This window comes from Pipistrellus kuhlii, unplaced genomic scaffold (assembly GCF_014108245.1).
Source record: "Pipistrellus kuhlii isolate mPipKuh1 unplaced genomic scaffold, mPipKuh1.p scaffold_m20_p_24, whole genome shotgun sequence".
In the NCBI taxonomy this organism is placed as follows: Eukaryota; Metazoa; Chordata; class Mammalia; order Chiroptera; family Vespertilionidae; genus Pipistrellus; species Pipistrellus kuhlii.
Genome location: NW_023425523.1, coordinates 8,630,942 through 8,646,726, shown reverse-complemented (window position 1 = coordinate 8,646,726; position 15,785 = coordinate 8,630,942). Strand labels below are relative to the sequence as shown.

General features: G+C 38.1%; 1 protein-coding gene across 1 annotated transcript in view; it reads left to right on the top strand.

Moving 5' to 3' along the window:
* SPAG17 (sperm associated antigen 17) overlaps positions 1-15,785 on the top strand; it is a 126,373-nt gene that overhangs the window by 79,313 nt on the left and 31,275 nt on the right. Inside the window, exons 21-27 of the mRNA XM_045586966.1 lie at positions 2,553-2,795; positions 3,780-3,891; positions 6,088-6,243; positions 7,789-7,902; positions 12,615-12,790; positions 14,187-14,304; positions 15,005-15,183. Of these exons, the coding sequence (XP_045442922.1) occupies positions 2,553-2,795; positions 3,780-3,891; positions 6,088-6,243; positions 7,789-7,902; positions 12,615-12,790; positions 14,187-14,304; positions 15,005-15,183 (1,098 nt within the window). The remainder of the gene's footprint in view (positions 1-2,552; positions 2,796-3,779; positions 3,892-6,087; positions 6,244-7,788; positions 7,903-12,614; positions 12,791-14,186; positions 14,305-15,004; positions 15,184-15,785) is intronic.

Sequence of the window (15,785 nt, the reverse complement as noted above, 5' to 3'; positions counted from 1 at the left end):
TTAACTCTCCCAAGTCAGAAACAATTCAAGCATTCATTAGCCTAGTGTGGTTTAGTCATGTGGTGAAACACTACGCAGCTCTGGAAATGAATGACCTATAGCTGCATTCATACATATAAAAATATATGTATGAATCTCACAAGCATCATGTTCAGCAAAAGAAGAGTCAAAAGAATGTTTACATTATGTATGCTTTTATTTGCATAAAGTTTAAAAGCAGGCAAAGCTAAACTAAAGTATTACAAAGTAGGAGAATGGCTGCCTTTGGGGCAGTGGAAGTGGGCAGGAAGAAGAATGAATAGGGCTTCCAGGGAGCGGGAGATGGTCTGTTGCTTGACCTGTTGGTACTAACAGTAGTGTTTACTTGGTGGTGATTCATTCAGCTACTCACTTGGGATTTGTGCTCTTTTTGTATGGATATCAAGCTTATCCAAAAAAGTTTTAAAAATCTGTCACCTTTTTAATGGTCTCAGGACTTTTATGTTTTTCATTCCATTGGGTTGATTCTACCTGAGATTACACATTAATTTTCTTGCACTATCTCAGAATATTTTCACAGACATACGTTTCATATTCAAATAGCTAGTCAATGTGAAATTCACTTTGTATAGTATAATATAAAGGCCTTACTTTTCTTTGCCTGGATGGACTGTCATTTTACTAGAACTTGATTTTGCCTCTTGACCGAAAAAGCTTAAAATATTTACCATCTGGGCCTTGATAGGAAAAGGTTAGAATGTAAACACTCATTTCTATTCTACTCCTATTTGCTTTAGTAATTCAACTTGTATATATAATTTAATGAAATCTAAACTTAATAAAATATCTTTACTTTCAGCACAATACAAGGAACCATTAAATTTATTTAAAATTAAGTTTTATCTTGATTTTTCTTGTTCCAAATAATTACACATTATTATTGTCAATGTTATTTAGAGTAGGCCCATGCTTATTATTTCTTTTAGTTTTGCTTTAGGATCTTTTTCTCTTTACTTCATTTTTTCTATCACCATTTATCCCCCCTATACCCTCTTCCACCTCCATCCATCACCCTCCACCCCCCAAAAAAACACTGCTGACCCAGTCTATGAGTTCTTCCTATATTTTTTCTTTTCTTGCTCAATCTCTTCTTCCACTCCCCAGCATCCTCCCACCAGAATTTTCTACCTGCTCTGTATCTATGAATCTGTCTCTATTTTGCTTGTTAGTCCAATATATTCATTAAATTTCACGCATGAGTGAAATCATATGGTATTTGTCTTTCTCTGACAGGCTTATTTCACTTAGCACAATAATCTCCAGATCCATCCATGTTGTTGCAAAGAGTAAATTTTTTCCCCTTTTTACAGCCAAGTAGCATACCATTGTGTAAATGTATCATAATTGTTTTATCTGCTCATCTACTGATAGGCACTTGTGCTGGTCCTAAATCTTGGCTATTGTAAAAAATATTGAAATTAACATAGGGATGCATATAATCTTTTGAATTAGAGTTTTGGGTTTCTTTGGATAAATTCCCAGGAGTGGAATGCTGGGTCATAAGTTAGTTCCAATTTTAATTTTTTGAGGTAACACCATACTGCTTTCCATAGTGGCTGCACCATTCTGCATTCCCACTAGCAGTACACAAGGGTACTTTTTCTCCACATCCTAGCCAACAGTTATTTGATTTATTGATGATAACCATTCTGACAGCTGTGAAGCGACACCTCACTGTGGATTTTATTGCATTTCTCTGATGATTAGTGATTTTGAGCATTTTTTCATATATCTACTGGCCATCTATATATCATCTTTGGAGACATGTCTATTCAGGTCCTTTGCCCATTTTTTTAATTGGGTTGTTTGTTTTGGTGTTGAGTCTTATAAGTTCTTTATAAAACATATGTATCAGCCAATATGTTCAGTGGGATGTCTTTTCATTTTGTTGCTGATTTCCTGTGCTGTGCAAAAACTTTTTAGTTTGATATAGTCCCATTTTCTTTTTGTTTGTTTCCCTTGCCCAAGGAGATAAAGTAGAAAAAAATAGTGCTATTAAATATGTTTCAATTATACTACCTATGTTTTCTTTGCATATATTTATGGTTTTGAGTCTAACATTTTAATTTTTAATAAATTTTGTGTTTGTTCTTGTGTGCAGTGCAAGAAGGTGGTATAGTTTCATTTTTTTTGCACATATCTGTTCAATTTTTCCAACACTATTTATTGAATAGATTATCTTTAGGCCTTTACACATTCTTGTCTTCTTTGTCAAACATTAACATAAAGGCATGGGTTTATGTCTGAGCTCTTTATTCTGTTCCATTGATCTAGATGTCTGTTTTTGTGCAAGTACCATGCTGTTTTGATTGTTATGGCCTTGTAGTAGAGATTTATATCAGGTTGGCCTTGTAGAAGAGTTTGATATCAGATGGCATGATTCCTCCAACTTTGTTCTTCTTTCTCAAGATCACTGAGATACCACTTAGAAAAGTCTTGTTAAATGTTCTCCAAAATAGACCCAAATGGGATATAATTTTGTTAATTCTGTTACAATTTTAATGTGTTTTTAGGCATGGAAAGAAGAACAGGATCGATTAGCAGAAGAGGAGCGCATAAGAGAAGAAAAAAAAGCAGAAAAGAAGAGTAAGGAAGTTGGTAAAAGGAGAGGCAAAGAAAAGGTAGAGAAAGAAGAGAGTAGGAATGTGAAGAAAAAATCTCTTTTCAAGGAAAAATCTAAAGAAGAGCCATTGAAGCTACCAGAGGTACCAGAGATGTTGATTCTCCCGGAGCCACCACCTGAGATAGTTTACCCGGTAAAATTAATTTTTGAATAAGCTTTATTGGGTCATTAATAATTGTTTATTGGGGGGAAGAAACAGCTTCTGTGGAAACAATAGGTTCCCAGTCTTTACTACACAGCAAAGGCCTTGGGGTTTCTTCTAGTATAGCTGATCTCGGACTTGTAGTCCACCCTCTGATAACTGAGGCCTTCTTTGTAGCCAGTCTCTACAATGGAACTCCCTCAGACCAGTTTTTCATGAGTGTCATGAAACTGGGTTACAAAGGACAGGAAAGATGGAAATTTGACACAAAATCATTTTTAGATTTATGTCAATAAGTAACTGGGACAGGTCAAAGATTGGCTTTATCTGTCTCAGGTGACTAGACTTGAGGACATCAGTTGTCTCTCTGTAGGCTCCATGTTTTTTGCTTGTAGGCTTTTATAAAACCTTCCCTTTACCAATCTGTCCCTCAAGTAGTTTTATGAGTAAAATTTCAAGGGGGAAAAAAAGGAAAGCAATGAAGCAGCCCTTATCTTTTTTAGCTACCACTCTGAGATAATTGTTCTCAAGCTTTAACCTACATCTGAACCACTTGGCACAATCTATTAGCAACACTTAGAAAAAAAAAATGTCTTTAACATTTTTATGTGTTCAAGTGGAAATACCTGCTCAATGTATCAGTTCATTTAAACAGAAAATTAGCAGCCAATGAAGTGAGATTGATTTCTTCTTGCACTGCCCTGGCCATGGTACAACGATTTGATTTGAGTTTCATTGGGTTATGAGAGTGCCCCAGTGAACAGAGTTTAAAATCATGGACCACTTTTAATTCTGCCCCTCATTGTAACATGACAGGAGGAGCTAAAGATAATGTGAGTGCTGGTCTCTGAGTCCACAGTGACAGACAAAGAGTTCCCCAGAAATTAAGCTCATGGCAACTCTAATTGGTTCACGTGATGAGTTTATTTTTGTTGATTGCAATTCCCCACTCAAAGCATATGTCTTCTCTTTTAGTTTCGTGGATACAATATGGGAGACATACCCATCCAAATCTCAGGAACAAATTATTATCTGTATCCTTCAGATGGAGGACAGATTGAAGTAGAAAAAACAACATTTGAAAAAGGTACATTTGGAAAGCAGTACTAAATGGCTTGGAAGCTACCCTTTTCAGTCATGTTGGGCCCTTGTACTCCTGAGTGTATGTAATAGGTGAGAGTGGTCATGTGCTCACTCCATTCAACATTTTCACACTCAGATTTATCTGTTGTAATTGACTCAGGAGGCACAGGCCGCCTGAGAGGTTAGCTGGGATACACAAATAGCAAGTTCCAGTTGTTAAAATATTTAAATATTTCTATATCACTGGGAAATAGCGTAATATCCAAACACATAGTGTAAGGTTAGAGCAAATTTCTCGTTTGGGCTCTGGAGCAGAGCTTGGGGGCTGGTACCCAGTTACTGTAGTGATAAGAAACTGCTGCTGGATTCACAAGTCTTTAAGAGGACGAGGGGCAGGTGAGCTGTGGAGGACCTAGTCTGGAAGGCCCTAAAGGAAAGTATAAATATAGCCTCAGGGAACCGTCTAAGCATCTTATAAGGCTTATCTTTTCACTATGCTTCAAAGATCCCTCAGGTGGGTTTGAGGACCTGGGCTTTATTTGACAGCTTATTGTCTGATGGGGAGCAGTGGTCTCTGAGAGCTGTGATGAGAGCAGTGTGGAGGGATGTGAGCAGGACCCTACTTAATGTCCACAAGATTATGCACATAGTCCGGCCAGTGTGGCTCAGTGGTTGAACATTGACCTATGAACCAGGAAATCATGGTTTGATTCTCAGTCAGGGCACATACCTAGGTTGCAGGTTCCATCCCCAGTCAGGATACATAGGGGACGCAACAGATCAATGTTTCTCTCTCACATTTATGTTTCTCTCACTCTCTCTTCCTTCCTCTCTCCTTTTAAAATCAGTAAAATCATGTCCTTGAATGAGGATTTTTTTTAAGCCTGCAAATTATTCAAATACTATATAATAAAAGCCTTGGTGTCAGCACGTGCGACGTCACCACAAGATGGCCACCACAGGATGACCAACAGGGGAGAGCAGTGATGGAGGATCAGGCCTGCACGAGAGGGCAGTTGTGTGCAACCAGGCTGGCAGGGGAGGCAGTTGGGGGCAACTAGGGCTGCAGGGGAGGGCAGTTGGAGATGATCAGGCCAGCAAGGGAAGGCAGTTGAAGGCGATCAGGTCAGCAGTTAGGTGTCAATCAGGACAGCAGGGGAGTGGTTAGGGGGCAATCAGGCTGGCAGGCAGAAGCTGATAGGGGCAATCAGGCAGGCAAGCAGGTGAGAGGTTAGGAGCCAGCAGTCCCAGATTGTGAGAAGGATGTCTGACTGCCAGTTTAGGCCAAATCCCACAGTTAGAGATTCCCCAAGGGTACAGGCCAGGCTGAGGACATTCCCCGCCTCCCCCCACCCCCATGCACAAATTTCATGCACCAGACCTCTAGTTATTTAAAGAATGGTTTTTGATATGACATCAAATGCCAGACTGTTTTATTATATAAGATTTGTTTATTTAAAACATGAAAAAGATTTCTATTAAGCTATAAGTATGCATATTTATTTATGCTACCATATGTACTACTATTTAATATTTTGAATATCATCTCTGGGTATAGTGGACAATTATTATTAATTAGAATTGGAGCTCAGAATCACATAACTGAGAAAAGCACTGGACTCAAGTTTTATAATGGTATTTGTAATAGTAATAGTATTTTCAATAATTATTTCTCACTCTCACCAATATTTGTATACACATTCAATATATATGCTTTAGACGGCTCATAGTAAATGCAATGTTTTTATCCTAATCATATCAATCTTGAGATATAATAGTGCAATCATACTGAATTTAAAAAAAAAGAAGAAGAAGGCTGAGAGAGGATACAAAAAATGAGTGAGAACACTAGAAGGAAGAATGTATTGTTAGGAAAATTTTTATTAATAATAACTACTGTAACTAATATTTATGTAATTCTTTGTAAGTTGCAAAACCCTTTCATATTAACTATTTCATGTGATTAAAGGTGAGTATAAATTTGATTTGAGATGTGATTAGAAAGGCTGCAAATATCTCCCTCATCCACCCGTCATCTATTCCTGGACTTCACTATTAGAAACCTTTTTTAAAAATGGGGACATCCCTAGGTATTTCCATTCCCTGACTGATTCTATGCTGCATTATTTCCATCGTTTTGCCAAGAAGCTTAACAGGGCATCACAATCAGCCCATCTTCTATCCCATGATTCTTCCCCAGGCTCAACTTTTGTCAAAGTGAAAGTGAAAAAGGACAAACACAATTTTATAATTCATCTGAAAGACCCTAAGAAAATTGTGAAAAAGGAAAAACAAGTGGATTATTCTCCAGAAGATGAGGAAGAAGACAAAGAGGGAGCAAAAAATATTGAACTAGGTAAGCAGAAGCATCTCTGGCAGTAGATTGGGGTTATCTTTCAGCAACGTGTCCATCCCGTCCACCTGACAGAAATACACGTGTCCCTTGCATTCAGCATGTAAGTTTCCCATAAGGTAACAGAAGTGTGTTATCATTCTGGTTATATACATTTTCCCTAATGTAACGTGCATATACATTATATACATAGCCCATCTTTAATGGGCTGCTTACTTGGTTTTGCTCCTCTGGAGACGCAGCTTTTGATTCTAGTTGTCATATAGAGTCCTCCTAGCCTGGCTACCTTTAGCAACACTGAGTTTGCAATGTCCACCGTGGCCTGACTTTGTTGTATTATGCTTATATCAGGTCCTCATTAGTTGATTCCCTCTGAAGGTCTAACTTCCCTCCAATATTCATTGCAAATGAAGGATTTCCTCCTATGCTCTCACTATTACCGTATTTTTCGGACCATAGGGTTTTTCCTCCAGAAGTGGGGGGGGAAAAGTCCCTGCATCTGATGGTCCAAATATAGCCTACACATATACTTTAAAAAAAAAGTTCTTTTACTTGCCCGGCTCTGTGTGGTCTCTGTGTGCTTGCCCGGCTCTAAAATGGTTCTAAATGCTGCTGTTTACTTTACAGGGTTGATTACATATGTTTATGACTGTGATGTTGGGTTTTAATGCACATAAAATATTTTAGGACACTATTTGTTTCAGAATCTTTTTTTCTTCATTTCCCTTCTCTAAAAACTGGTGCGTCTTATGGTCCGGAGCATCTTATGGTCCGAAAAATACGGTACTTAGTTCTCCCTGTAGTAACAAATTTCTTAAGTTGCAGAAACAAGAGAAAAACCCTAAATTTGGCCAGAAGAGTCTACACCTGCCAGAAGATGAGACTTCCAAGTGGATGTCCATTGATTGTACACCATGAAACTTCCTGATAACACCATTTAATATTTCCAGGCAATACCTAATGGGGAAATTAATTGTTTCTTGCCCAATGTGATGAGGGTTACACCTGAAAAAGGAGATGAGTTCATTAAAAAATGTTTTGGACTCAAGTTAGTAATAAGAAACATAACTAAAGCTTGCTAATAAATTTAGTATAATAGTATTTTTCAAACTTTAGTTATGGTCACAGTATTTTTCAAAAAATGTTTGACAAGTTTGAATGTACCCAAGAATTTAAAGCAAATTGTTAAATTAATTATCTTTGGTTTTCCTTAATATAAAAATATAGGTTTATTATAAAACATTAGGAAATATAGCACTATTTAAAGAAGGTAACAGTGGCCAATAAGTTTATCATCCCAGCAGTGACCACTATTCATAGTGTGTTCCTTTCTTACTTTATTATCATGAGCATTTTCTTATTCATTCAATATTCTTGGAAAACAAGCTTTTTAAATGATTTCATATTAATTAATTGTATATATGTCATAATTTACTTAACCATATTCATGTGTTTGCTTATTTAGTTGATTTCCACTTTGCATTGTGTTTTGCTTACATTTATTTTTTAATAAAATAAAAATGTTCTTGGTTCAATTTTGTCTTTCAGAAGAATCAAATGCAAAGAATGAAGTTGTCAGCAAGTTTGGATCTTTTTCTGCCGCCTTGGAAAATGGAATCTGCCTCTCAATAAGTTACTACGGACCTAGTGGAAATGCACCAGGTGAAGTAGACACGACAGAAAGGATACTGTCCCATGACTAAGGGTGTCTGCCTGTCCTCAGACCGCCCACTTATTGAGAAACATGTTCTGATGTAATGCCCCTCATCTCCTTGAAGGGTCAGAATATATGTGGATGTGCATACATATATGTGTGTGTATGTGCATAGACATACTTATGTAATATTTTATACATAGAAAATAACAGTACTTTGAAATAGCATTTATTATATAGAATCTTATAATCACACTAGAGGCCTGGTGCACAAAATTCATGCAAAGAGGGGCAGTGTTCCTCAGCCTAGCCTGAACCCTCTCCAATCTGGGACCCCTCAAGGGATGTCCAACTTCCCATTTAGGCTTGATCCAGGTAGGGCCTAAATGGGAGGTTGGACATCCCTCTCATAATCCAGGACTGCTGGCTCCCAACTGCTTGCCTGCTTGCCTTCCTGATTGCTAACCACTTCTGCCTGCCAGCCTGATCATCCCCTAACCACTTCCTTGCCACCCTGATTGATGCTTAACTCTCCCCTGTTAGCCTGATTGCCCCTAATTCCTTCCCCTGCAGACCTGGTCACCCCTAACTGCCCTCCCTTGCAGGCCTGGGTTCCCCCAACTGCACTTCCCTTTAGGCCTGTTGATGCCCAATTTCCCCCCTTTTCTGGCCTGGTCACCCCTAACTACCTTCCCCTGCAGGCTTGATCGCCCCCAACTGTCCTCCCTTGCAGTCCTGGTTCCTCCCAACTGCCCTCCCCTGCTGGCCATCTTGTGCTGGCCATCTTGGGTCCACATGGGAACAGCCATCTTGTGTGTTGGAGTGATGGTCAATTTGCATATTATTCTTTTATTAGATAGGATAGATATATAAGATCATATATACACACATATATATTCCTATTATCTTTGTTAACTAGCCCATGAAAATAAGTTCGTTATTTAGTGCTAAAGAAAACATGGTTTGCCAAGGAATCCTCTTGATTTTCTACAGAATAATATTTCTATGAATCCTGCAATTATGGAACTATTCAGTGTGCTTAAAGGAGCCATTCACTGGATATCTTGAAGGATTTCTTTATTGCACTTTTAATAAACAAATTTTCCAACTGGAAGTTATTTCCTTACAAACCACAAAATAATATGTTGCTTTACCAGGAACTAATTAGAAAATCTTGTGGGTTCCCATGAATTTACAGGGATCTAACCACAACAGATTTTTTTTTAAAGTTTTAGAAAATAAAAAGATAATCCCTATGCTATATTGCCATAAAACTGTGTAGATCATGGTGATTTAAGGATCTGCCTTACTATGGACTTCCGTTTCTGCAGACACACGTTCCCGTGGATGATTATAATTCAGGGCCTTATATTGTGCCAAATATTGTAATAATCTAGTGAGTTAGAGAGCCCATTACATTGTTAGTATTTTTGTTTTGTTGGGGGGATTGTCTTTTAATTTTGCATTTGTTTTGTTTTTAAACTGGCAGTTGGAGAAGTCATTTAGTCCCTAACATTATGTATTAAGTTTCATTATCACACAGTCACTAAAAAATCCTATCCACTTTAAACATAGGTTATCATTAGTCTATCGACTATGTTGTTGCTGTTTCCTGGTTTTCTTATTCTTAATTTAATCTTTAAGTTAATATGTAATTATTCCATTTAAAACAAATGTTGCTAATTTTAGGTGATAAATACAGCGTTTGGAAATGTTTATAGTGTGGATAATAAGTAATATTTTGCTTACTGTGTATTTAAAAAAATTTAAATGCATTAGTTTTAAAATATATAATATATTATAAGTTCCTTAAGGACACATATAGTAGCTAATATTTTAGAGCTTTTACTTGCTAATTGCTATGCAAATTTTCTATTCAATTATCCCCCTTAATTGGATATATTCAGTTCTCCAGAGCCTGCTCATCTCACCTAACTGAACCTTTATGCCCATTAATGAGTAACTCCCATTTACTTCTCCCCACAGCCCCTGGCTACCACCGTTCCGCTCTGATGGAATTTGACTGTTTTCCATCCCTCATGCAGTGTTTGTTTTTCTGTGTCTGGTTTATTCCACTACACTAATGACCTCAAGGATCATGATGCCACATATTGTAGAATTTTTTTCTTTATAGACACTGAGTCATATGTATATTGCCACATTTTATTTATCCAGTCTTCTATTAATGGATATTTAGGTTATTTTCCCATCTTGGCTACCCTGTTCCTTTTGTGCCTGTTAGTTTCTTGAATGAGCTATGCTTTTTCTTATCTGTAAACTGTGCTTTTTTAAAATCTATAACACACATCTCATGCTGTGCCACTTGCTCACAACACATTCTTCTGCTACATACACTACCGCTTTCAACAATTAAACTTCCTTCTACACTTCAGGTCTCAGCATACAGGTTAATTGCTCAGAGAAATGCTGCACAGATCAGGCAGCAATAGCATGTGAACTGGGGTTTTAGAGATGAGTGAGAATTCTAGGCAAAGAATCAAAGGCAGGGAATTCTAGGTGCCAGGAATCGTGTGTACAAACTCTGTAGTATAAAGGCACAACAACTTTATGGAAAAGCAAACTATGCAGTAGAGTAAAGGTGGAAGTAGAATGAAGGCATGTGTGTTAGATAACCTCTCCCCTGGGTTCCCACAGTGTCTGTACTTCCCATCACAGGCTTAACACACAGCCTTATACCCAGAGGTTTCTTCTTCTGAACTTCCCATTAGTTCTGTGTAGTATCACTCATCATTGGCCTCCCAATTTATGGTACATAGTACTATCAATAGGAATTCCATCAGTATTTACTGAAAGAGTAACTAGATGAGAATGAGAAGGAGGAGTTTCCAGCTGCCTGTAACTGGATGCCATTCGCTTGTTTATATGCCTACTCTACTTCTAATAAGCCAGGCAACTTGCTGACACAGCTACTAAGATGAATGAAACCATGATACCATTACTCAAAGAATTACTTGCCTAATGGGAAAAGAAAACATAGAGAAATAACTGAGCCAGTGCTAGAAATTATGTATAAACATAGTACTGGGAACAGCTACAAAATGCTTCAGCCAGAAGGTAAAGCATCTGAGATGGGACTTCAGAGAGAAGGGGGGATTATCCAGACAAAGCAACAAGGAAAGGGAGTCCCAGGCAGTTAGAGCCATTTATGTAAACATTCAGTGTGTGAAGGCATGGCATCTTTACAGAACAGTGAGAAGCTGAGTGTGACTGGAGTGGAGGAAGGTGAACATTGCATGCCTGGGATGAGTAGGTCTCTAAGTAAGGGACAGGAAGTTAAACAATCAGATTTCATTTTAGGAGCATAATTTTAGTGACATTTTGGAAAGTGCACTGACATGGTGGTATTGGAGGTGCCGGATGCCAGTTAGGAAATTATTGCAATAATTAAATACAAGAAAATGAGGCTCTGAGCTAAGGTGCTAAGATTGGAGAGAAATTTCTGAGGGCTTGGTGACTGTCTGGATGTATAGGGTGAATCAAAAAGAGAAAATGTGAATGATCTGGATGTCTAACTTGGGAATAGGGTGTGTGGTTAGTCGTGGCATTGAGAGGGGTGCCCAGCTTGGGAGAGGAGAGACTTATTGAGTTTGAAATGTGTCCACTATCACCACCAGGGGGAGATATCTAATAAGTAGCTGGAAATAAGGATTTGGGGCTGAGAAAAGAAAGGCCAGTTCTCCAGATGTAAATTTTGGAGTCATTATGACAGTTAGAGCCCCAGGCCTGAAAGAATGCAATCATTAAGAAACTCAGCCCTGGGGAGCATTACAACCACAGGTGATGTTTCACAGATATAGATGCCTGGGCCTCATTCCCAGAGAGTCTGACCCAGTAGATCAAGGTGGGGATCTGAGCATTTGCTGTTTATGTTTTGCTCCATGAGTAATTATCATGGACAGGCAGAGTTGAGGACATCTGTTGCATAAAGATAAGGGGAAACCCTCTGAGACTAGCAGCATTTAACAGATTGATAAAAGAGGAAGAATCAGGAAAGGAGACTAAGAACAAAACTGACCAGAGAAAGGAAAGGAGATCCAGGTGGGAGTGTCAGCCCGGAACCCAGAGGAGGACCAACCAAGTTCAACATGTGAGGAGTGCTAGAAGCTCCTGGCACAGCTTCTCCACAGATCAGCTCTCCTTTTAGAATTCTGACAATTTTTAAAAACCCAAATAAGACCAATCTGCTATGAGAAGTTTTTTACCATTTCAGCTAGAAATTGTCTTTCCTGAATGTCTTTGTTTGTGTCCCTTATCATGTTACTATTTAATATGACCTTGTATTAAAGGTATTTGAGTGCACATATTATTTTGACTATTTTGGCTTCGTAAGTTCTTTTATATATTTTTTATTTATCACTACTCCACATATTTTGTATTGAGAGTCTCTCAATAAATATGTCTCAATTAAATGAAGAGATGGTTACTGCTCTATCAACATGCCTTTAAAATGTAGATGGAAAGGCAAGAACATGTGAAACAATGACTCCATCAAATATATCACTGTATTAAGTACCTCAAATATTTCATCTATAATCCTGATTTTCAAATCAACTACATTATGCCTGAAATCTGTCCAACTAATAAGTTATATTCAGCAAGGTAAAAATTGTTGCCAACTTGTATAAATAAATGAGATGTAAATTTTATTTAATAAACATATGTAATATGAATGTCTGATTTCCTTGTTTTCTTCATATAGAGGAAAAGGATCCTGGCTTGGAAGCAATATTGAATATCCCATCAGCACTTCTTCCAACAGTAATTCCTGTCATAGTGCCAGTTCCTCAAGCCAAAGGGAAAGGAAAAACAAAAGCCAAAGAAAAACCCAAAGAATCTATTAAAGAAGAGGAGCGCCCAAAAGAAGAAGAAAAAAAGGTGAATGGACCTTGCCATGGATTCTAAAGCATATTTCTGCCTCAATGTCCGCTCTTTAAAAAGCATGAATTATATCAATGTATTTAAACTTTCCTGTCTTTCATAATTCTCCCATATTTCACAATTGCTATTTTTAATATCTAAGAATTCTTGAATTTTTCCCATAGTAACTTTTAATTTATTGATTGATTGGGGGATGAGGGAGAGGAGAGAGAGAGAGAGAGATCTTTTGCTCCGAAGTTGATTGTTGGGTACATGGCCATATTTATCACTGAGAACCCCTTTCCTTTCTTGGTGCCCTGTCTGGTCAGATGAGAAGGGAGAAGTCTTATGGAATTTCCTTCTGTAAGGTGAGATTATAATATTCTACACACCGCTGCAATTTCACTATGACGATTCATTTGCTCCTCAAGTCTTTCCATTGTTTGTAATCAATAATAAAAGACTAGTTAGAATAAACTGAAGATCCAGCAGTGGGAGGTCAGTGGAATGATTTTAGTGGCTAAGAAAAGAAAGCCAAGTGGAAAGACAGAAATTATTATCATTAGGGATTGGATGTGTGCTCCAGAATAACTTTCATTCCAGAGCACACATAACCAGGCAAGGTGTTCAGGCATAGTTGGCATAAAATTACTTAGTATTTTTAAATAGACACAACCAAACCCTCATTAATTTATAAATAGTTTTTTAATTATCTATTATTTTCACTTATTTTTATTTAATACAAAAGCAAGTGCTCATTATAGAAAAATAAGGATGCATATCCTGATAGCATAATCTCTCCAGAATTAAAACTAGGAATTGCACAAAAGATGTATCAGGGAGGTTGGTCTGCCCTTACACCTACATATGCAAACAGAGGCCTCTTTCAAAATCTAATTCAGGCCCCGGCTCTTCCATGACTTTTTTCCTAATTATTAGCATATTGAAAACTCCCTTAATATATATATATATATTTCAGAGAGGACGTGAGAGGGAGAGAGAGAGGAAAGTATCAGTGATAAGAACCACTAATTGGCTGTCTTCAGCACTCCCCCTACTGAGGATCAAACCCACAACCAGGGCATTTGCCCTTGATTGGAATCTAACCCAGTTCCCTTTAGTCTGCAGACTGATGCTCTATCCACTGAGCAAACCAACTGAGCCATAAACTCCCTTTTCTGAGAAAAGATGTACCAACAATTTGAGTACTATTTAACTTTTTCACATATCTGTGTGCCATTCTACAAGCAGGTTGTAAGTTGCATAAAGAGTGGAGGCTCATTATCCTTGCAAGACCCTCTAGTCTTGGGCAAGTCTTATCTTAAGCAGTCAGCAAGTTTTTGCTTAGTCATAATAAATCAATAACTAATTTATAAAAGTATGAGCAATTATTCACATGCAAAATTATTTACAGGAAGAAGTAGAACCAGAACCTGTTTTACAAGAGCCTGTTTTTGTTCCCACCTTCCCAAACCTAAATGTGTCTTGCCCTAATGGCCTCCTGGTGACCTTCATTGGGAAAGAGTTAACAGGTGAGCACTAACTGGGTGGGGCAGGGAGGCAAGGGGGCAAAAAGTCATATAGAAGACAGTTAAATCACCACTGAAATTGTCTATTCTCCTGCCTATTATACATACATGTTGATAATGATATAATAAATACAATCCTATCTAATAAAGAGGGAATATGCTAATTGACCATCACACTCTTACAGAGATGGTGGAACCCACAACCAATAAGGAGGAAATATGCTAATTGACTGCCACGCCCTCAAAAATGGCACTACAACATAAACAAAGTAGCAATACCTTCATCAGGGTCAGCCTTGCACATAGGGAGAGAAGGTCACAGGAGTGACTTCTCCTGGGGCTCCAAGCAACCAGGAGGCTGTAGGGAAGCATTGTGGGCATCCAGAGTTTACTCTCAGGTGACAGAAAAGTGACATCTAAGGCAGCATTCTTTTACTTCTTTCCTTCTTTTGCCCTGATATGTCCTGGATTTCATTAGAGAGAATGGCTTATACGTGGAGAAGGTACCTATTAATTAAGTGAGAGTAGATGAAACTTAGTACATTTGACAAAGGCAGCAAAGAACCAGTACTCTGGGCCTCTGTCATATATGGCAACTGCCCTATTACTTATATATCGACAAAAGAATAAAAATTAAAAACTAAGCAAGGAGAAAAAGTCCAAGCATTGTCCAGTTCACAGTAGGCTTCTTTTTTTCTTTAAGATAAATATGTTCCGGATGAGGAACCCTCTTGGGACATCATAGTCCGGCAGAGCTATCCCCAGAGGATGAAGCACTTTGACTTCTATAAATCGGTGCTGCCCCCAGAGGAGCAGGAGGCATCCAGGGTTATCACCAAGCAAGGCACCGTGATCAAGCACATGCTGGATGGATCCACACAGGTAAGAGGCCGGGAGATAAAGTACTCTTTCCTGCTGAAAGTAAAATACAAACCGGCCATGGATAAGGAGCACTGTGACCTAGAAGAAGAACAATTCGTTTGAAAATGGAATGACACTTGAAAATGACAAATAAAAAGGAGAAAACACACTATCTGTGCCATACAGGATACAAATAAACGTATCATTCTACATATGATTCAAGATTATAAACCGAACCCAGTGTTTATCTTCTCTCCCTCTCAAAGCACCTTAAAATACTAGAAAAAATATTTTTAAATAGCAAGTTCATAACTGTACTGGAGAACAACACAGTGTGTCATCAGTGGATCAGAAGGCTTAGAGAATTCCTAAAAAATTCAAGTCAGATGGAATTCAAATGATGGAGAAACAAATGCAAAGCTTAAAACATATTATAAACAAAACCACCGAATTTTTTTTAAATGGGAATTTTAACACAGATATTTCACAAATGGAGCTCTGAGCTCAGAACCCAGGGCAGTGCCCCAGGTAACTCACTGCTACCTGGAGGGTGAGACTAGAAAGCCATGTGCCCTGCTCCATCCCTCCCCAGGAAAGAGCGTCCTCTGACCAGATATGGCACC